At 57.7% G+C, this 24,644-nt stretch overlaps 9 protein-coding genes and 1 non-coding gene across 10 annotated transcripts; 3 read left to right on the top strand and 7 right to left on the bottom strand.

The window, feature by feature from the left end:
- Positions 1 to 16: 16 nt before the first annotated feature.
- Positions 17 to 2,143, bottom strand: GGS23DRAFT_613109 (uncharacterized protein). Its single transcript, XM_051520540.1, has 2 exons — positions 1,381 to 2,143; positions 17 to 1,313 (listed from the first exon to the last, which is right to left on the bottom strand). The coding sequence occupies exons 1-2, from the start codon at positions 1,871 to 1,873 to the stop codon at positions 427 to 429; spliced, it is 1,380 nt and encodes a 459-aa protein (XP_051369695.1). The 5' UTR covers positions 1,874 to 2,143; the 3' UTR covers positions 17 to 426.
- Positions 2,144 to 2,205: 62 nt separating this feature from the next.
- Positions 2,206 to 3,889, top strand: GGS23DRAFT_578261 (NAD(P)-binding protein). Its single transcript, XM_051516981.1, has 5 exons — positions 2,206 to 2,353; positions 2,425 to 2,476; positions 2,538 to 2,670; positions 2,727 to 3,017; positions 3,105 to 3,889. Exons 1-5 carry the CDS (start codon positions 2,308 to 2,310, stop codon positions 3,651 to 3,653), a joined length of 1,071 nt encoding a protein of 356 aa, XP_051369694.1. The 5' UTR covers positions 2,206 to 2,307; the 3' UTR covers positions 3,654 to 3,889.
- Positions 3,829 to 5,244, bottom strand: GGS23DRAFT_204074 (NAD(P)-binding protein). The gene is made up of 2 exons (XM_051511812.1): positions 4,709 to 5,244; positions 3,829 to 4,577 (listed from the first exon to the last, which is right to left on the bottom strand). The coding sequence occupies exons 1-2, from the start codon at positions 5,002 to 5,004 to the stop codon at positions 4,004 to 4,006; spliced, it is 870 nt and encodes a 289-aa protein (XP_051369693.1). The 5' UTR covers positions 5,005 to 5,244; the 3' UTR covers positions 3,829 to 4,003.
- Positions 5,245 to 8,184: 2,940 nt separating this feature from the next.
- On the top strand, positions 8,185 to 8,278 carry GGS23DRAFT_t67. Its single transcript has one exon. It is a non-coding gene; the product is annotated as a tRNA-Phe (tRNA).
- An 845-nt stretch (positions 8,279 to 9,123) lies between these two features.
- GGS23DRAFT_598866 (uncharacterized protein) lies at positions 9,124 to 9,648 on the bottom strand (the record flags this gene model as incomplete). Its single annotated transcript, XM_051518847.1, has 1 exon — positions 9,124 to 9,648. One exon carries the CDS (start codon positions 9,646 to 9,648, stop codon positions 9,124 to 9,126), a length of 525 nt encoding a protein of 174 aa, XP_051369692.1.
- Positions 9,649 to 10,491: 843 nt separating this feature from the next.
- GGS23DRAFT_578246 (general substrate transporter) lies at positions 10,492 to 12,629 on the bottom strand. The gene is made up of 5 exons (XM_051516980.1): positions 11,644 to 12,629; positions 11,216 to 11,582; positions 10,982 to 11,083; positions 10,699 to 10,914; positions 10,492 to 10,620 (listed from the first exon to the last, which is right to left on the bottom strand). The coding sequence occupies exons 1-4, from the start codon at positions 12,538 to 12,540 to the stop codon at positions 10,721 to 10,723; spliced, it is 1,560 nt and encodes a 519-aa protein (XP_051369691.1). The 5' UTR covers positions 12,541 to 12,629; the 3' UTR covers positions 10,492 to 10,620; positions 10,699 to 10,720.
- A 695-nt stretch (positions 12,630 to 13,324) lies between these two features.
- On the bottom strand, positions 13,325 to 14,559 carry GGS23DRAFT_598864 (uncharacterized protein; the record flags this gene model as incomplete). Its single annotated transcript, XM_051518846.1, has 2 exons — positions 13,325 to 14,347; positions 14,428 to 14,559. 2 exons carry the CDS (start codon positions 14,557 to 14,559, stop codon positions 13,325 to 13,327), a joined length of 1,155 nt encoding a protein of 384 aa, XP_051369690.1.
- Positions 14,560 to 16,368: 1,809 nt separating this feature from the next.
- GGS23DRAFT_578244 (glycoside hydrolase family 43 protein) lies at positions 16,369 to 18,206 on the top strand. The gene has a single exon (XM_051516979.1). It carries the CDS (start codon positions 17,108 to 17,110, stop codon positions 18,149 to 18,151), a length of 1,044 nt encoding a protein of 347 aa, XP_051369689.1. The 5' UTR covers positions 16,369 to 17,107; the 3' UTR covers positions 18,152 to 18,206.
- GGS23DRAFT_578242 (uncharacterized protein) lies at positions 18,207 to 22,575 on the bottom strand. The gene has a single exon (XM_051516978.1). The coding sequence runs from the start codon at positions 21,922 to 21,924 to the stop codon at positions 18,469 to 18,471; it is 3,456 nt and encodes a 1,151-aa protein (XP_051369688.1). The 5' UTR covers positions 21,925 to 22,575; the 3' UTR covers positions 18,207 to 18,468.
- GGS23DRAFT_578241 (uncharacterized protein) lies at positions 22,576 to 24,072 on the bottom strand. Its single transcript, XM_051516977.1, has one exon. The coding sequence runs from the start codon at positions 23,386 to 23,388 to the stop codon at positions 22,747 to 22,749; it is 642 nt and encodes a 213-aa protein (XP_051369687.1). The 5' UTR covers positions 23,389 to 24,072; the 3' UTR covers positions 22,576 to 22,746.
- Positions 24,073 to 24,644: the final 572 nt, after the last annotated feature.

Below are 24,644 nucleotides of genomic sequence, written 5' to 3'. Positions count from 1 at the left end.
AACGAACGAAAATGTGGTGCAAAGGAACAAGGGGGGTGTGGAAGCAGGGCAGGACCTCAGCTAAATAGCACAAAATAACAGATATTAAACAATAATAATAATGAACAGCACGTCGACTTTCCAATTATACGTCCGTTTCAGCTGCTCCCCTCGAGCCCCCGTTGACCCCCCGTTGACCCTCATGTATCTCAACAAACACGCCAGCCCCCCCCTATGTTACTACCATATAATGATCCATAGGGCGAAAGTATCCAATATGTGGGTGGGATGGTAAGCCTATCTACGTAACCCTACACCCCGTTTTCGAGAACTATTAAACCTAGGTATAGCTCTCTATAACCCCTTACCCCTAATTCTCCACGCCTCCCCCACCCCCCTTTATCTTTCTCCATCTCTCGCCCGTCGTCGTCCTCCACCGCCACCCACCTACCCGGCGACCCTCCTCTCAAATTCCCCCCGCGCCTCCTCCACCATGGCCTCGACGTCATAGTCCCAGATGCGATGAAATCTGTCCCCGACCTCGCGCAGGAACGCGTCGGCGTCGCCCGCGCCGCCGCGCACCGCGCCCCCGGGGTCCTGCCACTGGAACAGCGCGCCGACCTCGCGCGTGGCGCCGACGAGCCACTGCGTGCGCTCGCGGCGCAGCGCGTCGTAGGCCGCGAGCGCCGCGCCGCACAGCCGCGCCTTGTGCGCCGCGGGGTCCGCGAGGCGCGCGTCGACCGCCGCGAGCACCGTCGCCAGCACGAGCGCGTCCTCGACGCCCATCCCCGCCCCGGCCCCGAGGTGCGGGCCCGCCGCGTGCGCCGCGTCGCCGGCGACCGCGGCCACGGCCCACGCGCCCTCGCCCTCGCCCTCGCCCTCGCCGTCGTGGTACCGCGGCGCCGGGTTCTCGTACATGTCGAAGAGGGCCCACTTCTGCAGCGGCTCGTCGTCGGGCAGCAGGTCTACGAGCGCCCGGACGCGCGGGTGCCAGGCGGCGAACGCGCGCACCGCCTCGTCCTTGCGCCCGACGGCGGTCATCGTCGCCGCCTGGGCCCCACTCTCGCGCCCGCCCCACGGCTCCGCGTCGCTGATGACCAGCAGCACGTTGAGGAAGGCCCCCCGAGCCACCGGGTATGTGACGCAGTGCGCGTCCGGCCCGTTGTACATGAAGCGCGTGGACGTGCGCTCGGCGCCGAGCGCGGCGCGCGCCCGGTCCATCGGCACCAGCGTCCGGAAGCAGTATTTGTGCGTGTAGCGCGGGTGCGACGCCGGATTCGCCTCGCCGAGGATGAGCTGCCGGACGCGCGACCGGATCCCGTCGCAGCCGATGACTGTTGTCCACCGCTGGCGTCAGCGCGGCGGTGTGTGAAGGGGTGGAAGAACAGACGGCTCACGCACCTATATCCGCGTCCTCCCGGCTGCCGTCGGCAAAGCCCAGGCTGACGCCGCCGCCGGCCTGGCGCTCCAAGGACACGAGCTCGCGGCGGAAGGCGACGCGGCGGGGGTCGACGAGCCGGGCCCAGGCGTCGAGGAAGTCGCAGCGGCGGCCGCCCTGGAAGCGGGCGACGCCGATGAGCAGGCTCGCGACGACGGCGTCGGAGCCGCGGCCGTCAACCCAGCGGAAGTACTCGGCCTCGGGGCCTGGGGCGGCGACGGCCCAGTACGCGGCGTGCGCGGCCGGGTCCACGAGGCCCAGCGCGCGCTCCGCGTTCGGGCTGAACCCGATGCCCGCGCCGATCTCGCCGAAGCCGGCGGCCCGCTCGTACAGCACGAAGTCGACGCCGCGCTTCTGCAGCGCCATCGCCAGCATGACGCCCGTGATCCCGCCGCCGACGATGGCAACGCGGACACGGCTGGACCTACCAGTAACCGGCGTTGCGAGGGTGGTCATTGTGTTGGCCTTACGCGCGGGCTCGGATTGGAGAGGCGCTCTTGTGGAGATATGTAGTACGCGCTGGAGAGAACAGGCGCACGATTGAGACGGAAGGGAATTCTCGGTGTGAAACTGGGAGGGGTTGAGGAGGGTAAAATCGACGGCTTCGTCACTGTTCGTCGCCCTAATGTGACGGGATCAGTGAGACAACACTCCAACGAGTGGCTTGCTTATTGGGGGCGTCGGCCTTGGTTTGGGGAGATGCGCCGGAACACCGACGGAGGACAGGAGCCTCAAGGGGGCGATGGATAAATATTTAGTAATATCCACCTTATTGGTTAACCCCTCGATCTACATCTGTAAGTCTCACGTAGGTCTCACATCTAAACTACTTGAGAGGAGGGAGCTTATTCCCATCTGATTATCCAGCCTGCTTCGATCAGAAGTCACGCATGGCGGAGTCTGTGAAGCCCCTGAAGGGCAGAGTGTTATTGACAGGCAGGTGGCCTCGCTACGTGATCTCTACAGATTTCGTATCTGACACTCCTAACATACGAATTAATATACAGGTGGCAGCGGGTTCATCGCCTCTCATACCCTCGATGCTCTCTTAGACGACGGGTACTATCTATCCTACAGTCACTGAATCGGTCTCCCTTGCAGCTTACACGTGTCACCACAGATTTGGAGTTGTCGCTTCAGCAAGGTCTCACGCGAGGGGCCGTAGGATACTGGATTCCGTCGATCCTACTCGCAGAGAGAGGGTTTCCTACGTCGTCGTTGAAGACGTAGCGAAGGATGGTGCATTTGATGCTGTTAGTGCCCACGGTGGAAGATGACGGAAGAGCGCAGGGTTTTGACATATTCGTAGGTATTCGAGGCCGACCCAAATTTCGACTATGTCGTCCACACCGCCTCACCGTATCATTTAAACGTCGAGGACCCTATCAAGGACTTCTTGGATCCGGCGATCAATGGGACTACGGGGCTCCTGCGGTCCATCAAGGCATACTCGCCTGCTACTAAGCGTGTGGTCATAACCTCGTCGGGCGCCGCGATTATAAATCCCCTCCATCATGCCAACGTGTATGACGAGACGTGTTGGGCACCCTGGACGCGTGAGCACGCCCTGAACCCGAAGCGGTCTTACGAAGCTAGCAAGGTAAGAGACCGCGCATACATATATAGTGATAGGAGGTCCCATACAACTCCAACTCTAACGGCCCTAACCGGTTGAAAAAAAAACCAGGTTCTCTCCGAGAAAGCAGCTTGGTCCTTCATGGAGGCCGAGAAGCCCAGCTTCGACCTCGTAACGATCAATTGCACCTACACCTTTGGACCCATCCAGCGCAACATCACGAGCCTGGACGCCATCAACACGTCAAACCACCGCGTACGGGACCTGGTGCTCGGGCGGGTGGAGGGGGGCCTCAAGCCGACAGAGCCGGTATTCGTGTTCGTCGACGTGCGCGACGTGGCGCTGGCGCATGTCCGAGCGATAACGGTGCCCGCGGCCGGGGGGAACCGGTTCTACGTCGTGGGCGGATACTTCTCGAACAAGCGGATTGCGGACATCGTGGGACGATGCCGGCCGGACCTGGCGGCGCATCTGCCGTCCGGGGACGCCGCGCGCGACGACCTCCCCGACAACGTCTACGCGTTCGACAACGGAAAGTCGCGCAGGGTCCTGGGCCTCGAGTACACGGGCCTCGAAAAGAGCATACGCGACACAGTGCAGTCCATACTGGAGGTGGCTGCGGTGGAAGAGAGGGCAAGAGAAGGGAGCGCGTATACGTAGTCGCCGACTTCAAGGTCGCCGCATTAACGCCAAAGACAACCAACAGATTATAATAATGTACCGAGGTTTCACGGACAAGGGTTGCTTAACATAATGTCTTCGATATTACATACTCCGTAGTTATGGCTAGCACTTCTTAGTTACTCACCCCTGCACATAGAAGACCGTCTTCTCCTAATAACTTAAGACGAGAGAACCTCTTTCATCCTGCATTTCAGCACGTTTCAGGGGGTATTGGTCATACTCATGTTATAAGAGTCGCATTATGTATACTTCACTAAATTCCAAGCATGCTCGCTTCTTGCAAGGCGTAGTATATACATACACCTCAACGATTACACTACAGCCTCTCATTGACCATCAAGGTCGGTACTCGCAGCCACTTCGCGGGCAGCGTCGATGTCGCTCTTGAGCCTCTCGATCTTGGCGCCGATTCTGTCGAGACTGTCCGGGCCGAGGGGCAGGCGCAGGATCTTGCCGCGGAGGTGGCCGGCGGGGCCCTCGCCGGCGACGACCTCGAAGATGCGGTCGACGGCCTTCTGGGGGTCGCCGCGCTGGCGGCCGTCCTGGCCGCGGAAGTGGCGCAGGGCGGCGGCGGCGGGGGTGTCGGCGTCGTCGCGGGGGACGCCGCGGTCGTTGGGGTGGAAGGCGGCCAGGAAGTTGGTGCGGAAGGCCCCCGGCTCGACGATCAGGACCCCGATCCCGAACACCGCCACCTCGCGCGCCAGCGACTCGCTCAGGCCCTCGAGCGCGAACTTGCTCGCCGCGTAGAGCCCGCAGCCCACCATCCCGTCCTGCCCCGCCATGCTGCTCACGTTGACGATGGTGCCCGTCGCCCGCGCGCGCATCCCCGGCAGCACCGCTTGCGTCGCGTATAACGCCCCGAAGAAGTTGGTCTGGAACTGGGCGGTGGCTTCTCGGTCACTGTCGAACGGAGCGGTAAATCGTTAGAATCGGTGGATATATTCGTGCAAGTTGCCTTCGACCCCCCTTCCCCTTCACTCTTGTGCTTGGGGAGATATAAGTATAGGGGTAGGCGAGCGGGCAGTGCTTACCTAAACTCAGATACGGGGCCGAGAACAGAGTAGGCGGCGTTGTTCACGAGGATGTCGACCCGGCCGTAGATGGCCTCGGCGGCCCTCAGCTTCTCCCAGATGGTCGTCTGCGAGTCGTTCATGTCGAGCTGCACGACCTTGCCGCCCGCGTTCGTTATCGACTCCGCGGCCTCACGCGCGCGGGCGGGATCGCGCATCGCGCCGATGACCCGGTGGTTAGCCTTCAGGGCGCGATGGCACAACGCTAAGCCAAGGCCGTTGGAGGCGCCCGTGATCAGCCAGACGGGGGTAGTCATTTTCGTCGATAGTCAAGCAAGAAAGGTGCCTCGAAGTTGAGAAACTAAGGGTTAGTAACGGAGATGGAGGAGAGGGAGTCGTTACAGGTGTTTGGCTGGTAGGCATTTGAGTGAGGATATATATACGGAGAAATACCTATAGGTGGTAGCTCTATGGGTGGGTCTCTCGTGAGTAGAGGAGTTAAGGGAGATATTGTCATCGTCGTCGTCGATGGGGCGGGGTTATCCGTAATATCACCTAACGCCGTCGAGCCCAAGCGACTATGCCGAAGAGGCAATGGAGGGATAGCACGATGATAATACTACCTACGTGGCCAGTTATAAGCGGAGACAGTCCTGCTTGCGGAAAGGGGGAGAGCTATACCAGGAGATTTTTGAAGCCAAGGGTGGTGATCTGTGACTCGCTTATTCACTCCCTGCTGATGTTGAGTCTGGCCATCGTCTTCTCGCCATCGCTGTATTACCTGCCTATTGCCGACGTGCCGCCACTCGCTGAGGTTGTCTCGATTCCTCAGCCGTCGTGAGCCTGAACAGCATATTACTCATTCTCACGCAAATAGCCACATATGGCAATCAAAAAGATTATCGGCTTCAGATCGACGATTTTATCCTTATTATTTTTTGGTTGGGACCTAGAGATAACGCCGAACCCTTGCGAGAGCGCCGCGGAAGAAAACACAGCGGAGCCCATCGTGTAGGCGATAGTGTAGGAGATAGGCGATAAGTTTCGGAAGGTTTTGATAGAGAGGTATGGACAGCTCGTAAGCACATCCCCTGCATCTATTCCGGTTTGGAGTACCGAGCAGAGATTCGTTGTCATCCTTTCGACCCTGCCACGCCGTGTGAGTGTGCATGAGTAAGTGTATAAAAGGGTGTAAAACTGGGTTGGCCTAAGAGAAGAATGCTGGTTGCACCAAGGCATCAGCCACAGTGCATAGTCGCACGGCCACAGCACAATGTGGCTTGGGTGTCGGGGCGAGTTCTCCGATTACCCCGCAATACCTAAGATGGGGGGCAGCTGGTGTGCCCAGTACCTAGGTAGATACCTACCTGCACATGTAATTGACGGGCACCTAGGCGAGGAGCAACCACGAAAGTAGGTACAACGTGTTTCTCGACGGTAAAGACAACATCACAATTCCTTTAGGTCGGAGGTTCGTGCTTCGCTGCGCTTCGCTTCACGCTGGTTCTACGTTCGTATGCGCTATCGGCGATGACCCGGATCGATAGAGGCTGCACAGATGCGCGACGAAACGACGCGCCGCTGATCCCCAGGTGTCTACCAATACCTAGGTATCTGCCTGCCTACCTACCACCTACCTAGGTACCTACCTACCTCGTTGGCACGTTGAAACGCTGCGTGCCAGCACCACGACGGAGGCCGAGCTATCGCGCCAGCGCTCGTAGACCCAGCGAAGAGTGAGCTACACGTCCACTTTCGGCCAAAGGGAGAAATAGCGTGCCAGATCGAGTTGATCGGTCTGCAGCGGGTTTCAGGCTGGCTTCGACCGAAACGTGCAAGCTGTCGGAGTCGTCCCGCGTTTAGTTCGCCAAGATCTCGTCCTCGACCAGCTCCTCGGCACGGAAATTAGCCCTATGATGCCCATCTGGTCCCAGACGCCACGCCTCTCCGTCTCCATTCGCTGATCCAGGTCTCTGGTCCGGTTGCTCGAGCTAGAAGGGGGTAGTAATACCTAAGACATCTCCGCCGTGGCTGTAAAAATAGCCTCAGATGTCTTCAGTTCCCTTCTAGTCCCGTGGTGCCAAAGGCCAAGGGGCGTACAGTACCTAGTTACTCAAGGCATCCCCAGAAGTCATGCCACCGAGACTAGCTCTGGCCGAGACAGCAGCAGTGGGCAGGGAATATCACATCGGAGAAGGCTTGGCCAGAGGAGCCATCAGCAGGGCGGGCGGCACGGCTGTGGATAGGGATGCTGGTTGGTGGAACCCGGGCTAGTTCCTGAGGGTATCCCAATCGAGAAACATACGAGTCCGGGCAGAAACTATCGGTGTTACACAGCTGATGAGACAGAGTGCAGCGACTCGGACGTGAACGCGAAAGGGCACGACATCGGAGGCGATGTCGGTAGATTCTTAGAGCCAGCCCCCCCTTCTCCTTGCACGGTGTCCGATGGGGGGTTCATCGCAGACTGGTTTCGCCTCTCCTCGCCCATGAGCGCGGCGTTAGGTCTGTGTCTGTGCTCGCGACACGATATCGTAAGTAAATCCACGCACAACACGGCGATCGCGAACAGATGCCGGACGACTTTCTCTCTGTCTGGGCGAGCATGTGGTTACGACTCAACTCCGGCAGCCCATGCACGTTGCCGCGTTTTCATCAGATGCCGAGCTCGACTCTGATTCCCCCCAGGCTCGATCTCTCGCCCCCATTACATGCATGCATATAGGTTTTTGGTCCGATCTCTCGCGAATTAGCGCCGCCGCGGCTGCGCATATGCATATACCTTAATGTGACATGTTCGTATGCAAGTATGCAAGGGGCGGGTAAAGCTGCCGGAGGACGTAGCTAGCAACCTCTTCCGCTGCCAGCGGTGAGGCGAACTTAGGGACTTCTTACAGCAGAAATAGAAAGGATTCGTACCTCCACATTGCGAAGTACTGTATATCGCTAAGCATGGATATAGATACGTACGATCTAAGTAAACTCCTTCTTTTCCCCAGGCTGACGAGATCGCGCAACCCGACTTTCCCACCGTCCGGTAACCAATCAACGCGGTAATCTGCTGTGTTTCGTTCCTTAAGCGGAAGGGAGGGCGTTGAGGGTGTTCTGGCTCTGTGTACAACGTTGTTCTCGGCTATTATACGGCGTGCCACGTATGTAGCGGTATGCCTCATTACATGCAGGGGATCCTGACCCAGAGATCGATAGTCGAGAAATCAAATCTAGTTGATACTGCAATCGGTGCACGAGATCGGCCCCGGACAATCCGCCCGCCTATTTTCCAGCCACTATCGTCACCATTGTTCGTCTTGACCATTTTGGTCCGCAGCGTATTCGCATACCTTTCCCTTCTGCCGGATGATTACAGGTTTTTCTATCTGTGTGTGGGAGCATAATTACTTAAAGGGCGGCTTGTACTCGTAGGCGAGGATATGGGGAAACGGCCAATTCGACTAGATCATATTTCAGTTTCGATAAGAATAATGCATAGCATCCAAGCGGGGATAGCTCAGCTGGGAGAGCGTCAGACTGAAGTCCCACTTCAGGAACTAGAACATCTGAAGGCCGTGCGTTCGATCCGCACTCACCGCACATTTCTCTTTTTTTTAATTTTTTTATTATGAGGCCCCGCGCGTTGAGAAGATCCCACAGCGTTGGGATAGCTGAGCATGCCGTATCTATAGGTGGCTAAATATCGCTACAATGGCCAGGACCGCCGCCGCCACCATCACCACTACCAATAAGCACAAGTAGGTAGGTATATCAATATGCATGCATGATAAAGTAGGTCATTGCTTTCCCCTGCCTCCATCGATCATATACCTAATGTGTTCATTGATGGAGAATCACTTTTTCCCTGTTACGTATACCGCCAGAGATCAATCCACACAGTCCACGAGTCGCACTTATTTAGGTATCATATCATCGTCGATGGCTCTCTGCTCCCCTTCCCCTAAAGGAAATCACCTCGTGTAAGCAAGCATATTCAAGCGGTCATGGCCTCAGCGAGACGAGTGTTGGTGGATGGGTGTTGATAAAAGGGGCTAATCGTTGCGAGACCGACATTATCTACCCACGTAACCAATCGGTAGCTTCTCCGTTCTGCATACCACTGTTAGGCACCAGTAGGACGTCGTCAGGTCGATGTTGTGTAGGTAAATACTTAGGAGTCCCATTGGTCGTTAGTTAGTTGGTTGGTTGGTCGGTTGGTTGGTCGCGCAGAAGGAATACCAGAACGACGCATACCTATTAAAGCCCGAATCAGGGTCATAGATATTATATGACCATCGAAAGACCGGAGGGGTGGCCTCCAACCAAGCCAGCGTAGCAAAATTCATTCGAGGATAGAAGTCCAGTCGTAAAACAAAACCCTAGTCATATACGGACGCGATCGTTGAACCGGCTACAGCAAGGTATCCGAGGATGGTAGTCGTCTCTCACCTGCCGTAGTAATAATATCGGTCGGAACGGCCTGTTTCTTGATACGCCGTCCATCTGGGGTTCGGGTCCACGGCAACATAGTTGGGTACGACCGGCGGAGGTATCGACTGGGGAAATTCATACGGCCAGTAGGTCTGCTCCGGCTTGGTAACGCCGGCGGCGTCGTACGGAGGGTAGCGAGACTTCCTCCTCCTATCCTCGTAGGCGGAACTCCGCGCGGACCTGCATCGCCTGGCGCAGCAACACCAGAGAAGGATCCCGAGTACGAAGGCTCCGACAAGACACCCCACGAGGATCCCGATCTGCTGCGATCCGAGGCCGTCGGACGAGGCGGTACCGGCGCTCCCGCTCGGTGGGGTCGGAGTATCGGTCGCGGCACCACTGCGATCAAGGGTTACTATAGCCGTGCTTGTCGAGTCGGGGTATGTGAAAACTTGCGTCAGCGTGACCTGGCGCTTTGCTGCGTTCGACAGGACTTGGCGCACGGTGACCGCCGGCGGCGGAGACAGGTGAGGGGACATTTCGGCGGCGAGGAGGCGGCGGCCTAAGACATCGATAGCCGGGGACGAGACTCGGCGATAGCGATAGTGCCCTCGAAATACACGTTCTAGAGGCGAGGCCCGGAGGGCAAGGGGAGACGGGATACTCAACCATTTTATCGACGAACCCGTCACACGGGGGAGTCACCCCCCCCCCCCCCCCCCCCCCCCGGGGCCCGACGACGCAGTCGTCCCGCCCTGGCCGGCAAGGCATACTCAACAGAATACCGACCCACAGCAGGCCAACCTGCAGCCAACTTAGATCGCATCATCATCTGACATTGGCCGCGTTCTCATGACGACCCTCTAACACCAGACATGATGGCTGCCAACCCTTACGTGGTTGCGTTACTAACGGCTTGGTATCTGGACCCGTGTTGGGACATGGTGGCCATCTGACGGGTGAAACTACACCCTCCGCTCATGCACAACACGCACAACACGCGCATCCCTGGACGGGAGATCGAATCCTCTGCCTGTGCGAACTCGGGAATCTCATTCGCTCCGGTCTGGGGTGGGTTGCATTTGGGGGCCGGACGACCCCATATTGACCCTATCACATGGCCCGTCCTCGAGGACCTCGATATTCGTCATTCACAGCGGATCTACACACCGAAAACGATGCTGCCGTGCGTGGAAAATTCCCGTCCCCTCCGACCCCCCTCCACGACCAACCCCTCTATCGCATCTACGTTACTCTCGAGGTAGGAACCGTGAAAAGCGTCGTATGAGCGTCGTCGCCATCATATGATCGCCGCCGGGATCCCACCAAGTTGCTACCCAGAATGCGCACACTTGCCGGGCTTGAGAGTAGAGCCCGGTATGCTGTCTGTCGACTATAGACCTATGTCCAGACCGGTCCTTTGTATAGTCTTTCTTTTTTTGCCTTGCCTAACAGCGAGCCATAGAAGCCACCATAGCACAGTTTCACAAGTTCAAGGACCTCGCAGACCTCTGACCGTATCTCCTCGCCCGTGTAAGTCCTTAATTTCTTCATGTCAGAAGGCAATATTGGGCAGAGCTAGAACGTACGGAGATCAAGCCACAACGCATTTTAACGACCGCCCTCGACGTGTCGGGTGGTGTTCTTGGCCTCCTCTATCTTGTGGAGGGCAATGTCGTGAGCCCTGACGGATGACTGGCATTCGAACTTGGGAAAATCGCGAGTAGACACCCGCTTCTCGAAGAGCTCATCGATCTCCTCTAATGACCTGCCTTTCATGTCGGGCAAGTATAGCCAGAAGACAACTAGGGTGGGGGAGGCAAAATTAGCAGATGGTGATGACATGGCTTGGGGGAATTCGATCTCTCTCACCGTACGTTATGGCATTAGAAGCCGCCCAGATCCAGCAGTACTTCGCGCCCCAGTTCAACGCAGTCGGGTTGATAAAGTACGGTGAGCAGAATGATGTTAACCCTGACCAGCTGCAAGTCAGCCCGGTCGCGTAACATGGGATGGAGAGCCGACAGGAACAACGCAAGAGACACGTCGGCAGAAGACGTTACGCAACAGTACGGTTCGCTGAGAAAGGAGATGAGGCGGTCCCACAAGCAAAAACGTAATCAACGCCCGTAGCAAAGGACAACGTGAGCACCCTCAAGCGCGAGTTCACAACCTCGGCGGATATGGGCCAGGTCATCGTCCCTGCAAAGCCACTGTATACAATACTGTAGAAGAACGAGGAACCGAGGAACACCTTGGCAGCCTCTTGAGAATCGGGAGAGATCGTAGCTGCTATGGCCGGGGCAAGCATAGCGATGACTGCCGATCCTACCCCTATCAGAATCATCGTACGACGGCCCCAGACCTTGTAGGCGCAGTACAAGCCGACGACGACACCAACAAGCTGTACCACCATCGAGTAGATGTTGATCCGAAAGACGTCGTCTACCCCGGCTCGCTGGTAAAAGTATGCCTAGACAGTGTTAACGGGACAGCTCAAGCCGCGGATCGCACAATAAGTGGAGGGCGCTCACGCCGTAGGACAAAAACACCCACACGCCCGACGAGGCACGCGACAGTACAACACTGACGCAGAGCAGCGTGCGACGCAAGTTGGTTCCACGGAAGATATCAACCAAACCCGACCGAGATGCATTATTCCTCTCTTCCTCAACGCCCTGGATGATCTCGACAAGCTCTTCCTGCAGAAACTCTGGCTTGAGGGAGTCGTCGCGGAGAGATTTCAGGGACCGCTCGGCCTCCTCGCGACGGTCATGAAGAATCAGCCAGCGGGGCGACTCGGGAATAAAGAAGACGAAGAGGCTAAGCAAGGTGGGGAATATGAACAGGCACGCGAGCGGGATCTGGTAGGAGCGCTTGTCCAGCATGTGAGATGTCCTCTCGTCGACGACGGCCCCGAGGATGGTGCCGAAGTTGATGGTCAGAGCGAACAGGGCCGAGCACACGGCGCGCAGCTGGGGTGGCGCGCACTCGACGATGTGCGCGTTCGAGAAGGTGATGAAGAAGGCGTTGGAGGCGCCCATCAGCGCCCGGCCGACGCAGAGGCTCGCGATCGAGCCCGCCGCGATCTGCGCCGCGCACCCGGCAAACGCGACCAGCGTGCCCATCCAGATCCCGTGCCGGCGGCCGAAGTAGCGCCCAAAGGGGGCTGTGAACAGCACCCCGACGATCGTGCCGACGTTGAGGAACGACGCGATCAGCTGCTGGTCCGTCGTCGCGATGCCCCAGCCGCCTCTCAGGCCCGGGTCCGCGTAGCCGAACGTCATCAGGAACCCCGGCATCGTCTGGAAACTCCCGATGGCCGACACGTCGAAGCCGTACTGGCAGTTGGCGAAGGCCATGCCCGCGCACACGAGCGCGCATTTCCAGTTCTGCCTGAAGCCATTGTTGCGCTCGCTGCTGATGCCCATGGTGCCTCCTATGACGAGCCAGGGGAAAGCCGCAAGGGAAGTGAAGACGAGGAAATAGGTAGAAGACAGGGAGCCGAGTCGGACTCGGGGTAAATGGCCCCCTAAATACGCGTTGGGGGAATGCAATACTTACCGATCGATGTCTATTGTGACCGAATGGTGCTGATGACCTAGACCCGATCCCCAATCCCCGCTCCCACGTCAGGGTCACATCCATCCCATGCTGTAGAGTGATATTTTACGGGGGAAGCGTGATGTATTACCCCAGATTGCCACGCCTCTATTTACATCTTCACGTCGGTACTTACTCCACTACATAGGAGAGTTTCTTCCCAGTGCCGGTAGATCACGTAGAACGTCTCGTGGAGAGGGGTGTAAACGAGGTCGATCTAAATCCGGAGTAATCCGCTCGCTTCCGTAAAACGAGACGGGCAGGTCGAGTATATGCCCGACTCGATAGATATAGCTATCGGCGGCGATGATATACCTATAATGAGGGTCGGAAGAGAAGCACCTAATTCCTTTATTTTGTCCCATAAGTAACAACCTGAAAAAAAAAATCCACAGTTCGTGTGGGTACATTTCTCTCCATGTAGTCCTCTTTGAGATCTTAACTAGTCCATCCCACGGCTACTTGTAGGAGTAAAAGGCATGCTCCGCGTAGATACATAATAGTTAATACACCTACAGTGTCATAGGTACTATACCCATCGACATCATCACCCATCCTCCGCACCTCATGCACAGCCGTCACTACCCTTTACCCCGATAATACATACTCAGCCTACCACGTCTTTCCAGGAATGAAGGAGGCCTTCTTCAGCGCCTCGGCCTGAATGCGCCAGACGGGCTTCGCGAGGCGCAGGAGCTCGGGGCCGAAGTCGGCGATGAGGGCGTCGACGTCGGGGTCGGCGGCGCGGCTGGCCTCCCACTCGGCGTCGGAGCCGAGGGTGGCGAGGACCCAGCGGCGGTGCCAGGCGGCGACGGCGCGGGCGGCCTCGTCGCTGCCGGCGCGCACGCCCGTGGCCAGCGCGTAGAAGGACGAGCGGATGCCGTGCTTGCGCCGCGGCTTGAACAGGCGCACGCGCGCGAACCCGCTCAGCGTGCGCAGCAGCGCCGCCGTCGCCGGTGCGTCCGCCTTGTGCAGCAGGATCACCAGCCGCCCCGCCCCGTCCCGCCGCAGCCGCCGCACCCCCAGCACCAGCTGCGTCAGCGTCAGCCGCTCCGCCTCCCGCCCCTCCCGGTACGCCGCCCGCTGCTGCGTCCGCAGCACGTTGCCGTCGCAAATCACCAGGTCGAACGCGTCCTCCCGCCACCCGCGCGCCCGCCCCGCCCAGCTCCGCGGGCCGCCGCCGGCGCCGCCGTCCGGGCTCCCGCCCTCCACCAGGAGCCCCTTCGAGAAGTCGAAGTTGGCCCGGTCCGGGTGCTCCTCCGGCACCATCGCCGGCTCGATGCCCATCTCGCCGGCCAGCATCGTCAGATCGCACAGCGTCACGCGCACGCGCGGGTCCGTCTCCCACCCCGGCAGCAGGATGTCGTGGCCGCCCTGGGCCGGCGGCAGGGTGGTGCCGCGGACGACGGCGCCCGGGTTCCGCTCCAGGATCGCGGAGACGAAGCCGCCCGGCGCGAAGCACAGGTCCAGCACGCGCGGCGGCGACGCGAAGGTGAAGATGCGGCTCATGCCGTCCATCTCCGACCCGATCTGCCGCATCATCTCGAAGAAGAGGGTCTTCCCCTCGGCGGTCGGATTGTCGGCCTGCCGCCGCCGTCCGACGAAGTAGTCATCGCCTTCGCGGTTCTTCCACCCCTAAGTCGGTCAAGGTGGTGAGCTGCTGGGGGCTGCGGTGATACAGAACATATTAGAGAGGCAGGGGGATGAGAACATACCTGACGTCTAAGCTCAGACAGTTCCCGATACTCGGGACTGTTCTCGAGCAAATAATTGTTCCAGCGCCGTTGTTCTGGAGATTTTAATACTTCCTCATCCACGTGAGGGATCGGCCGGTTCGAGTAATCCATGACGCTTCTGGTGTTTCTTCTCAGGCTTGACATCCCCATAAGTGCATGCTAAGTTGGAAATGCGGGATCAGGGACAATGTCATACCTTTATGAGGCCTCGGCGGAAAATAGATCAACTTTAAGACACAGAGGAGACGAGTATTAGTACGAATACTTGCAACCAGAAGACGGTTTTCCCTTTATGTTCTTATCATAATCGATGTATGAACCGGTTTCTACCAGTTTCTCACAGCAATGTGGTCGGCCTGACCCTCTTATCAAGGATCGAGGCAGGAGTTTGAGAAAGGGGATACGGCGTTAGCAAGAGGTGAGTATTTTGTATGGCAACCATACCATTGATATGCAACACGCTCTTCGGTAAACGATATGGCCACTCAATTACCTGATTAGGTTATGAGACCGGGGATCATAGGACGATAGCATCCATCTCGACCACTGAGGCGCCGCTCTACCCTAAGTATTGACCTGAGCACTACGCGCCGAGGGGCGTGACACACCGTTTATTCCGCTGTTTATTCTGCCAATTCGCTGCCCTCATTGTTCAAACGCTGCCCGAGAAACTACGTGGTCCAACTGAATGTGCTGGACCTCTTCCCTCGCGGCGTAGCATTTTACACAACATCTGACAGGTCATACCCAGTCACTATTGGCTTGGGACCGCCCGTTTGAAAGTCCGTTTGTATCGGTGCTACCCATCTCTCCCGTAGGCTGCCTGCTGCGGGAGCAGACTCTACCAACATGTTTAGTTGCTGAGTTCAATTTGTCGAGGTCCTAGCTCTGGGTAATGTAACATCATCAACCATAGGTACCAAGTCGATCTGTATTAACCTCCACAGACGAACGGAAGTAACGCGAAGGCAACCCGTGAAGTGAGTCATCCATCCCATGCCTGAAATGCCTTCTCCCGTATTCTTGATCTTGCCACCTAGGCTGACCATCTTGCTAGACAAGGTGGCACGCAACTGGTGTCGTGCCCCTTTCCGCCGAGTTGTTGTAGATAGTATCTGCTGTGCCAACACGCGCCCTGCTGCCTGGACATGCGAGCTTGTGGCGACAAGGAATACTAAAGGACTAGCGATGTACACAGGTTTAGAACATGAAATCGTGCGGAGGGAATTCCTATTGAACTTGGTAATATGTAGGTAATACTACCAGCCGTGCCACCCCTCACCCTTCTGTCTAGGTACGCATCACTTGTGTTGACGCTGACTGGTATAAGTCCAGGCAACAGCGTTCCACATGCCAAGATCGCATTCGAGGCTGTAGGGTCAGTCATGACTGTTGAGGCTTTTCCCAACTTGAGGAAATTCCACTTTGGCCCAATGTCTCCTTGTGCCGGCCAAGGGTATGACAGTGATGGGACGCAAAGACCGCCTTGGGACTCACACCTGGCCAGTCCTGGGGTACTTCCGGGATTACTATCTTTTCTTGGAAGTCTTCAAATGTAATCTCGTCCCTAGGCCTACAGTCTCTCGTAACGGAGGGCAATCAGGCAGGGAGCTATTTGTAAGCGCACAATACTAGAGGAAAAGATTTGGCGTCGTAGTTGTAAAACACCCGAATCTCCTGTTCTTGGGTACCGAATTGTTACTAGGCCGAGAGCAGGATGCCTATACCAATTCACAACCATCCTCTCTGGCCTCTGAGCGAGCCTCTAAGCTCTCCTGCTTTTTCTTTTTTTCTACTCGGAAACCCCGAAATCCGAAATTCGGCAAGCCAACGAACCCTTGTCACATTAAAGTAATAGAGAGTTAGGGGCAGTCCTACAGCTACTTAAGCCGTTACATTCTAGCTCGGCACTCGAGTGAACATCACATTACGCTCAGTCTCTATCGTTGTTATACCTATAGCTAAGGTCCCGCTGATCACTCACACGTTGTCGTATACCAAGTCAGCAGCCAGAACGTGAGATTATACGCAACATCTGATGCAAATACGGGGTTTGCATACAGCCGGGAACGCGGCCACAAAAGGGCAAGCAGACGGTGTCGCAACCAGCAAACCTAACAGCAAAGGAGGCACGCTATGGCCTTGGACGCCAGAGAAACTAACGGCATGTTGGAGAACATTGCGAATGCGGCGATGGGACACCCCGACCTGGTTATGGCCGGTGGGTCGATCGGTCGACGCGAACCCAGCCAAGCGGGCGGGCAGGCGGTTAAATAGGGGTAAATGGGAAGACGTCGCCACTAGCGGACGCCCTCCCCGGCGGGACGAGGTGTTCTTGGAGGGGGCGGGGACGCCGCCTTCGTCGTATAAGTCGCATGGCAGAAATGTCACGGTAATAAATAAGTCGACACCCTCTTTGCGCTCGAAAATAATGGACGGCGCGGTGGGATGCCGTGTCATCTCGAGCGTGCATGTGCTGTCGCTAATACTCGCATTCCCCCAGCCTAATAATACCTAACCCCTCAGCACCACCACCCCACCTCACGATCCCCCGTTCTCCAGGGAATTAGCAAAACCGCACGCAAAGCCGCGAAGAGCGCCGCCTCGAACCACGCGAGCAAGAGAGAGAGAGAGAAAAAAAAAAGCAGACGCCGTCGCGATGTCGCCGCCCCTCATCACCCACATCTACACGGCCGACCCGTCGGCCCACGTCTTCGACGGCAAGCTGTACATCTACCCGTCGCACGACCGCGAGACCGACATCGCCTTCAACGACAACGGCGACCAGTACGACATGGTGGACTACCACGTCTTCTCGCTGGACTCGCTCGAGTACTACGCCTCCTCCTCCTCCTCCTCCGCCCCCGCGCCCCTCGAGCCCCCAAAGGTAACCGACCACGGCGTCGTGCTCTCCGCCGCCGACGTGCCGTGGGTGTCGCGGCAGCTCTGGGCGCCCGACGCCGCGCGCCGCCGCGGGCGGTACTACCTGTACTTCCCGGCGCGGGACGCCGCGTCGGTGTTCCGGATCGGGGTGGCGTCGGGGCCGTCGCCGACGGGGCCCTTCGCCGCCGACCCGGAGCCCATCCCGGGCAGCTTCAGCATCGACCCGGCCGCCTTCGTCGACCCCGACGGCCCCGACGAGCCCGCGTACCTCTACTTCGGCGGCCTGTGGGGCGGCCAGCTCCAGTGCTACCAGCGCGGCAACGCGCCGGAGCACTACGACGCCGCGTGGCTCGGCGCGCGCGAGCCCGCGGGCCCCGGCGCCGCCGCGCTCTGCCCCAAGGTCGCGCGCCTCGCCGACGACATGCGCTCGTTCGCCGGCCCCGTGCGCGACCTCCAGATCCTGGCGCCCGAGACCGGCCGCCCGCTCGCCGCCGACGACCACGACCGCCGCTTCTTCGAGGCCGCCTGGATGCACAAGCGCGCCGGCGTCTACTACTTCAGTTACTCCACCGGCGACACCCACTACCTCGTCTACGCCACCGGCGACAACCCCCTCGGCCCCTTCACCTACGCCGGCCGCATCCTCGAGCCCGTCCTCGGCTGGACCACCCACCACTCCATCGTCGAGTTCGGCGGCCGCTGGTGGCTCTTCCACCACGACTGCGAGCTCAGCGGCGGCGTCAACCACCTCCGCTCCGTCAAGGTCAAGGAGATTTTCTACGACAAGGACGGCAAGATCACGACCGAGAAGCCCTCGTAGATGCAAGTAACTAGGGATGAGCTTGGATAAATATGATTTAATTATTTTAATCTATGGGCTCTTTTGTCTTTTTGAAGAACATTGTGCTTGCGTCTCTATTCGCTTTCTAGCATGCTAGACAGTGTATGGCTGCTAGCAAGATGCTAGCTAGGTGGCTATTATTTTCACGTTGCGTTGACATGTTGCGTTTGAGTAAACTCCGTTTGATATATAACTTCCTTCCCGACAACCCTGGCTTATGCTCGCCCTCGGACGTCCTATGGTATACCACAGAAGCGAGACGCACGAGTCGGTAGCAATCACCGTGAAGCATAGGCTCATAATTGCATGACCCCATTCGTGAGTCGCCGCAGAGCGTCTTCGTATCGTCCGGGGCTGTGGTCTTGTAGCATGCTGGAGCCGAATCGGACCTCCCGAAACCGGGCTTCGACATCTCGGACGTACTTGAAGACGATTCTGGTTGCCGGACGCCCGACTTGGCCCGTACCCGCCTGAAGAAACGCGTCTCGCCTGAGGGCGGGCGTGCTCTCGACTGAGAACACCTCGCCGGGTGGTAGTAGTTTCGAGCTCATCATGCTTGCGCGCAACGTCTTTAGTGCGGCATACGCCCACTTATCCTCCTCTTCATTTCTATGCTTCGGTCCGTTATTGTACCACTTATCAGCCAGCCCCGACTGGAAGCCCTCCCAGATTCGGCGACGCACTTCCGCCTTCGCTTCGCTGTTGTCTGTCTTGAACGCTAGCGCGACAGCTTGAAAATCATGCAAGACGCCGAGCGAGAGAAAAGGGACGAGGTCGTTTCCGTTCACTGTGCTCGTTATAAGCCCCCTTGTTGCTTTCTGCAAGGATGGTGACATGGTCGCAGGTGGTCCGTATGCGTACACGTGAATCGGCCGGCCAGGTGGCAGTAATATGTGGGAGAAGTTTCCCTGGGATCGACCATCCGTAAGTAAGGCCTGTCGCGGCTCGGCGGAGGTGATGAAGGCCGTTCCGACTGCAGCAGGCTCCGCAAGCATAGCTCCGAGTAGTGCGGTTACCCCCCCGCCCAGCGAGTGCCCGCAGAGCACCAAACCGTAGTCTGGGAATTCCTCGAGAGCCTCCTTAAGCGTTGCCAATACTCTTCCATCCCCCCCGTACAGAAGTCGCCGCGCCGATGCATGTATGCCTTTATGCACCTTGTACGGTTTCCCCCTCCAGACCAAATCGTCATACTCGCACATCATATCAGCTAGAACGTCCTCAAAGCCTAAGGTACCACGGCAGGACAATACAACTGCTTTAGACTCCTCGTCGAGTGCGATGGTATGGACGAGGGGAATCCCCGTGTCGGTGGACCCGGTGGAATCAGAGCCACCCTGCGGGTCGACGAACGAAGAGAGGATGATACTATCGGGCGGGAGGTCGGTGTGATACGCAAATGACCGAATGTCCCGGTGGGTTTCGTCCAATCCCTTAAGGGCGGGTAGGTCGTTGGTGATGCCCATAAACTTGAGGAAATGCGACCCGTAGACGGCCGACGCATACCGGCTATATCGAGTGATATTCCTCAGTATATGAAACTCGGGAAACATCCCGTCCACCATGCCTGTACGTCGCAGAGTGTCGACTGCTCCCGAGTCGCTGTAGGCACTTTTCTGGTGGAAGGTAGAGAGGGCTAAAGAAACCTGCGAGTCCCTCGTCCTTAGTGTGTATATACTTGGAGTGTATAGACTCCGATTTTCCGACCGTGCTCTGCCATGGTGGCCCCGAGCTGGAGAGGGAGGGTCGTTGGCTTCCGGCTGCACGACGCCTCCGCTCTGGGTCCGAATGTCGCCCCTCTGGAAGGTCGGTGATGCTGGCCGGCTTTCGAACGAGTGCACAGAAAAAGTGTCGGTCAGCGATACGATGGAGCTGCGTCGCCGGCCTTGCGCTGGTGAATAGACCGCTCGTGACGGGGACGGGTGTCGGTCGACGGCGTCTCTACCATCGCTTAAATGTCTTGACGAGGAGTGGTGGGAGTTGTACTGGTGTGGCACTCGAGAAGATTCGTGGTGCAGCATGATACTTGAGGTTCGCTCCGGAACACCCCCTTTCCGCTGGCTGGCCAGTACCTTGCTCTGCACGGGCTTATGGCTGCCTCCCCAAGGGGGTTTAACTAGTGTCTTGGATTTGCTGCTTTGGAAGTTTTCGGAGCTCGGATCCCGGCTTAATAGACCGGCAAATGCAGGGACGGGTCCTTTTTTAAGAGCACTTCGAATGCCGCCTTTCTTTTCCCTTCCTTTGGCCGTAGGGGATTCGGGCTTCCGGGCCTGTGCTCTGGTACTAGTCGGCGAACCAGGCACGGAAAGGTGATCGCGAGGGTCTTGCCGTGTACTCTCTAATGGTTTTCTGGTGCGCTTTTGATTTGCAGCATGCTCCGAATTCTCCTTGGTAGAGGCCCCCTTGGCCTTCCGGGTTTTGGGGGAGACTGAGCTAGATCTGTGAGGTTTATCGTGGGATGTGGACATCGTCTGGTGGACGGGGTCATCATATGCGACGTTCCCCTTTCCTTTCGCGGTTGAGGCCGAGGCTAGCCGCGCGGTCTTAGGTGGAACCGGGGGAGGGCTATCGAACTGTTGGACGGCGAGGCGAGTTGATGCCTCGGGCTCATCATCCTCGATCACTTCAACGCGAGATAGCGCATCATCCTCGGTGTCGCTATCTACTGCCACACTCCTCACTTGATTTCGACTGATCTTGTATACCACCCGGTAACTTGGGCCACCTTCTTGACTGTCTACTGCAGGATGGTCGAGGTCGCTGATTTCACTCTTGACCACGTCCACTCCCGGCAGGGAAAGGATTGGCACCCTGGGAGTGCCTATGGTGTCGACGGTAACTGTCTTGGTTGTCGTAGTAGAAACGGAAATGGATACCTTTGCGTCCTTCGGGAGCGATCTCAAGATCTGACGTTTGAGTTGCATTTCTGGCAGTTCGTCCTCGTCGCTACTACTCCATCCGGGTCCGTGTTGGTCCAATGCCTGGCCCAGATGGCTATGGCCGTCTAGACCGCCTACGTGCATGGCGTGAGAACCGTCGTCGTCCACGTCAACTCTCTCGCCGTCAAGAACGACAATGTCCCATATAACTTCCTCCTGGCAGAGAAGGCGGGACTCGTCCTGTATCATCTTTCGGCACCAGTTCTGCAGGTACGCGAGGCCGCACAAGCCGAGGAGCAGGTCTATGACCCCGACCTTCTCGCCCTGTACACCGGTAGCAGGGTTCTGAAACTCTCGACGAATCAGAGTGATGATACTAGCAATGGCCCTGGACGAGTCGGTCGACCCGAAGAATTGGTCGAGAACGGACAGGAACAGCTGGGAGATCTGGGATACGGTAGATACGGTGGTGCCGGTAATATGAAACCCGGTGGCGGTCCAGAATACGATCTGAGACATGGTCTGGTGAAGGCTTTCGAGGCTCTTCTCCAATATGGACTCGGCATCTGCTCTGCCCAGCTCCGACTGAGCCCTAGACAAGACATCTCTCCCGGCCCTGCTCAGGATGCCCTCGAGGATGCCGCGGCCGAGCTCGAGGCTGGAGAGGGTGGTGAACTTGGCAGCTCCTAAGCCATAGCCACCGATGAAGGTGCCGAGACGGAGGGCGAAGGAAGTAGACCGCGTGGCGAGGCTGACAGCGCTGGCTATAGGATTGGGCAGGAGGGTGCGGCCGGGAGCGGGCGGTAGCAGGTGTTGCGGCAGGCATCCCGAATCCTCCGTCGCCGTGTCACTATCTGGGCCACGACCCGCATCCATGCTGGCCAGGGTGTCGGCGGTGCTCGAGGGAAGCGGTGGAAAAATCGAGGATGCGCATCTATCGCGGGAGCGGGCATAAACCTGGACCTGAGCCGTAGGCCTATCAGCACCGAGACCGAACGGTTGGGTCGCCGGTATGTCGGTGTGAAGTCGCGTCGTCACGGTTCCCGTGGCTGCTCTCCCCCACTCGCCCTGCCGCCGCCGCAGACCAGAGAGAGAAAGGAAAAAGGAAAAAAGATTGGACCTTGTTTAGCAAATCTAGACCCGTCGCCAAGTCCGGCAGCGGCAAAGAAAAAGAAATGCCGATACGAAAGAGAGGGGACGTTGTGATGTCGGTAGGCGGTTTTGGGTAGTTGGGTATATAACAGCTCGTCTCTCAATGACCCGAAGATTCAGTAGTAGTGCAGGGACTCGGGTACCTGGAGGAAATCGGAATTACACGATTGGCTGGCGTGTCGGCTTAGCTAATACAGGTGGAATGACGGCAGCAAGGAGAAGGCACGGAGGACGGCGAATGAGGGGGCAGCGAACTGTGGGGGCGGATGCCTTCGACAGGTACAGTAAAAGGGAGCGGCATAACAAAATAAAAAATAAAAATAACGAGAGACAGAGAAAAAGACAGAAGAAGCAAAAGGGTGGGTAGAGGGTGGGTACTAGAGGGAGTGAAGGAAGTAGGGCGAGGGAGAGAGAGGTGTGCGCAGAGGTGTGCGCGTAGGCGTGCGTTGGCAAGAAAGCTGGGGACCGACGGCATTTCGTTGGATGGGAGTTGGCGGTTGCGACAGATGTCCCGTCTTGGGGCTGGCATGTGAAAGCTACACGTACCTACGCGGGGAGAGGCCACGGGAAACCTACCTCATGCAGGCATTCCCCGTGCTTCTCTCGGGCGTGGATGGCTACCTGAACTGTGTTCCCTACATGCCTTACGCTCCTAGCCCCTAGGCCTGGTAATGGGGATGTTATGAAGGACCTCAGATAATTGCCTAGGTTGAGTACCTGAACAAGCCGGTGGCGGCTAGCCTGTTCCGGCAAAGTAGAAGGGGTCGAAAGGGGGTTCGCGTCCCAACGATTTCCCCCAAACGAAAATGATGGGAATATCCCGTAGCGTAGCGTCAGGAGACACGTAACCAGGTCCTCGTTATGTACATAATTGGGCCTGGTAAGCGCATGCACAGGGGTGCGTTCTGTTCGGCATCGAGGAGAGACGAGGTGCACTCGGTGCCTGTAGGCTGTAGGTACTCCCCCTGACGCTTTATATATACTCTCTCGGCTCGGTTTCGACGCCACCCGCTTCGATAGGGTTTGTCGCCGCCCGACGCCCCGGGACGGCGATCCGTCGAGGGTTATGGAGTGACAGGATGGCAGGACGATAGGATGACACCATGACACTAGACGCGAGAGGTTCCAGCTGCGCCGGCGCCGGCTCTGTACACCTACCCTCCCGCACGTACTGTACACAGTATACATAGTATACGTAGGTAGTATATTGCTTGCTTGCAGTGGCCAGACCGGGGTTGGGGGTGCAATGATGACGAGTCAGGTAGCCAGACTCAAGTCGCCCCCATAGCCGCCTTCGTGATCCCTCGCGTAGGTGGGCATCTCGACTGCGATCCCGGGTGTCTGCGCAGATCGACGAAGAGGACACGATGGCTAAATATCCCGAGTGCCGCCACGTTCGTATCGAGTCGATCTGTAGGGTTAGAGTGACGGGGGCGCTTGCGAGCCGCGGAATGGAAGGAGATCGATGTTGGGGGTGGGTGTCACTCTGAGATGATATGATTTGATCTGACCTGTAATCGACGGAATCTCAAGATTCGGGAAGTAGGGAGCTATCTCAGCCGTGTGGGCAGATGTGTACTACGTAGGCAGTACAGGTATCGCAGAATCGGTGTAATGCCACGGCCGGCATGCGGCATACGGAAATTCACTATGAGTAGAATAAAAAAGCCTCCTGCTCGGTACCCTGTGGGCCGTCCCCGATCGACAGACCTCTTATCCTCCGAAATTATGTCAGCCATACCTATCTAGTTCTCTTAGTAGGATACCTAAGAAATGCAGAGAGTTAGCACCGCCTTTCAGCAAGGCCATAATAGAACAGACGGATTTTAGAGCTGTTAGGGACATGCCTCCTCCTCCCAACTCCTACTCGGGTCTTTCTATTCTTAGTGTTTTCAAGCTTTCGCGTGTCCCGAGTCCCGGCTGTTCAGCTGGCCATGCGGGCTATAGGCGATCCATCATAACCCCCCCCCCGACTCAGTCGATCGTTTGGTCCTCTTTAGGCGGGCCGCATGCGTAGCAGCAGCGCCCATCCAGCCACGGTGACGAAGCCGCCGGGAGGTACCCAAGGTACCCCAAAGTACATGATCGAGCGGACCTTATGTACTTACCTCTCTTTTTACGGTTGTCAATGGGCAGATATGTACATACCTGGGCACTTCCTCAGGGCGGGCAGAGGTACCTAGGTGCCCAGGTCAGGTACCTTCCTCTCAGGGCGTCAAGGGCGTAGGGATGTACAGGCATACCTACGTCGCACTTCTTGGCCAACCACTTCCACCGGCGCCTAGGGCTAAGCCAGGTACCAAACACCGCCTACGGTCCCCAAGTCGTGTCGCCGTAGCAGGGTACCTGTACACACCTTAGGTACGTAGTCGACAGGGTCCAGAGCCAGCGTCCGACCAGACGCCATTCGCGTCCACTTTGTCTCTGTCCCTCTCGCGCTCTCT

Source organism: Durotheca rogersii (genome assembly GCF_024521655.1).
Source record: "Durotheca rogersii strain YMJ 92031201 chromosome Unknown GGS23scaffold_20, whole genome shotgun sequence".
Taxonomy (NCBI): Eukaryota; Fungi; Ascomycota; class Sordariomycetes; order Xylariales; family Xylariaceae; genus Durotheca; species Durotheca rogersii.
Note: the sequence above shows the minus strand (reverse complement) of the source record. Positions and strands in the feature narration are given on the sequence as shown.

Bases quoted from the DNA above. Each gene is read 5' to 3' on its own strand.
- GGS23DRAFT_578241 (XM_051516977.1), bottom strand. From the start codon at position 23,388: ATGTATACTGTGTACAGTACGTGCGGGAGGGTAGGTGTACAGAGCCGG.
- GGS23DRAFT_613109 (XM_051520540.1), bottom strand. From the start codon at position 1,873: ATGACCACCCTCGCAACGCCGGTTACTGGTAGGTCCAGCCGTGTCCGC. The intron at 1,314-1,380 runs GTGCGTGAGCCG...GGTGGACAACAG, and splicing joins CCGGGAGGACGCGGATATAG to TCATCGGCTGCGACGGGATC.
- GGS23DRAFT_204074 (XM_051511812.1), bottom strand. From the start codon at position 5,004: ATGACTACCCCCGTCTGGCTGATCACGGGCGCCTCCAACGGCCTTGGC. The intron at 4,578-4,708 runs GTAAGCACTGCC...TCCGTTCGACAG, and splicing joins GGCCCCGTATCTGAGTTTAG to TGACCGAGAAGCCACCGCCC.
- GGS23DRAFT_578246 (XM_051516980.1), bottom strand. From the start codon at position 12,540: ATGGGCATCAGCAGCGAGCGCAACAATGGCTTCAGGCAGAACTGGAAA. The intron at 11,583-11,643 runs GTGAGCGCCCTC...AACACTGTCTAG, and splicing joins GGGTGTTTTTGTCCTACGGC to GCATACTTTTACCAGCGAGC. The intron at 11,084-11,215 runs GTGGGACCGCCT...GCAGCTGGTCAG, and splicing joins CGTTGATTACGTTTTTGCTT to GGTTAACATCATTCTGCTCA.
- GGS23DRAFT_578261 (XM_051516981.1), top strand. From the start codon at position 2,308: ATGGCGGAGTCTGTGAAGCCCCTGAAGGGCAGAGTGTTATTGACAG. The intron at 2,354-2,424 runs GCAGGTGGCCTC...ATTAATATACAG, and splicing joins GGGCAGAGTGTTATTGACAG to GTGGCAGCGGGTTCATCGCC. The intron at 2,477-2,537 runs GTACTATCTATC...GTGTCACCACAG, and splicing joins GATGCTCTCTTAGACGACGG to ATTTGGAGTTGTCGCTTCAG.
- GGS23DRAFT_578244 (XM_051516979.1), top strand. From the start codon at position 17,108: ATGTCGCCGCCCCTCATCACCCACATCTACACGGCCGACCCGTCGGCC.
- GGS23DRAFT_578242 (XM_051516978.1), bottom strand. From the start codon at position 21,924: ATGGATGCGGGTCGTGGCCCAGATAGTGACACGGCGACGGAGGATTCG.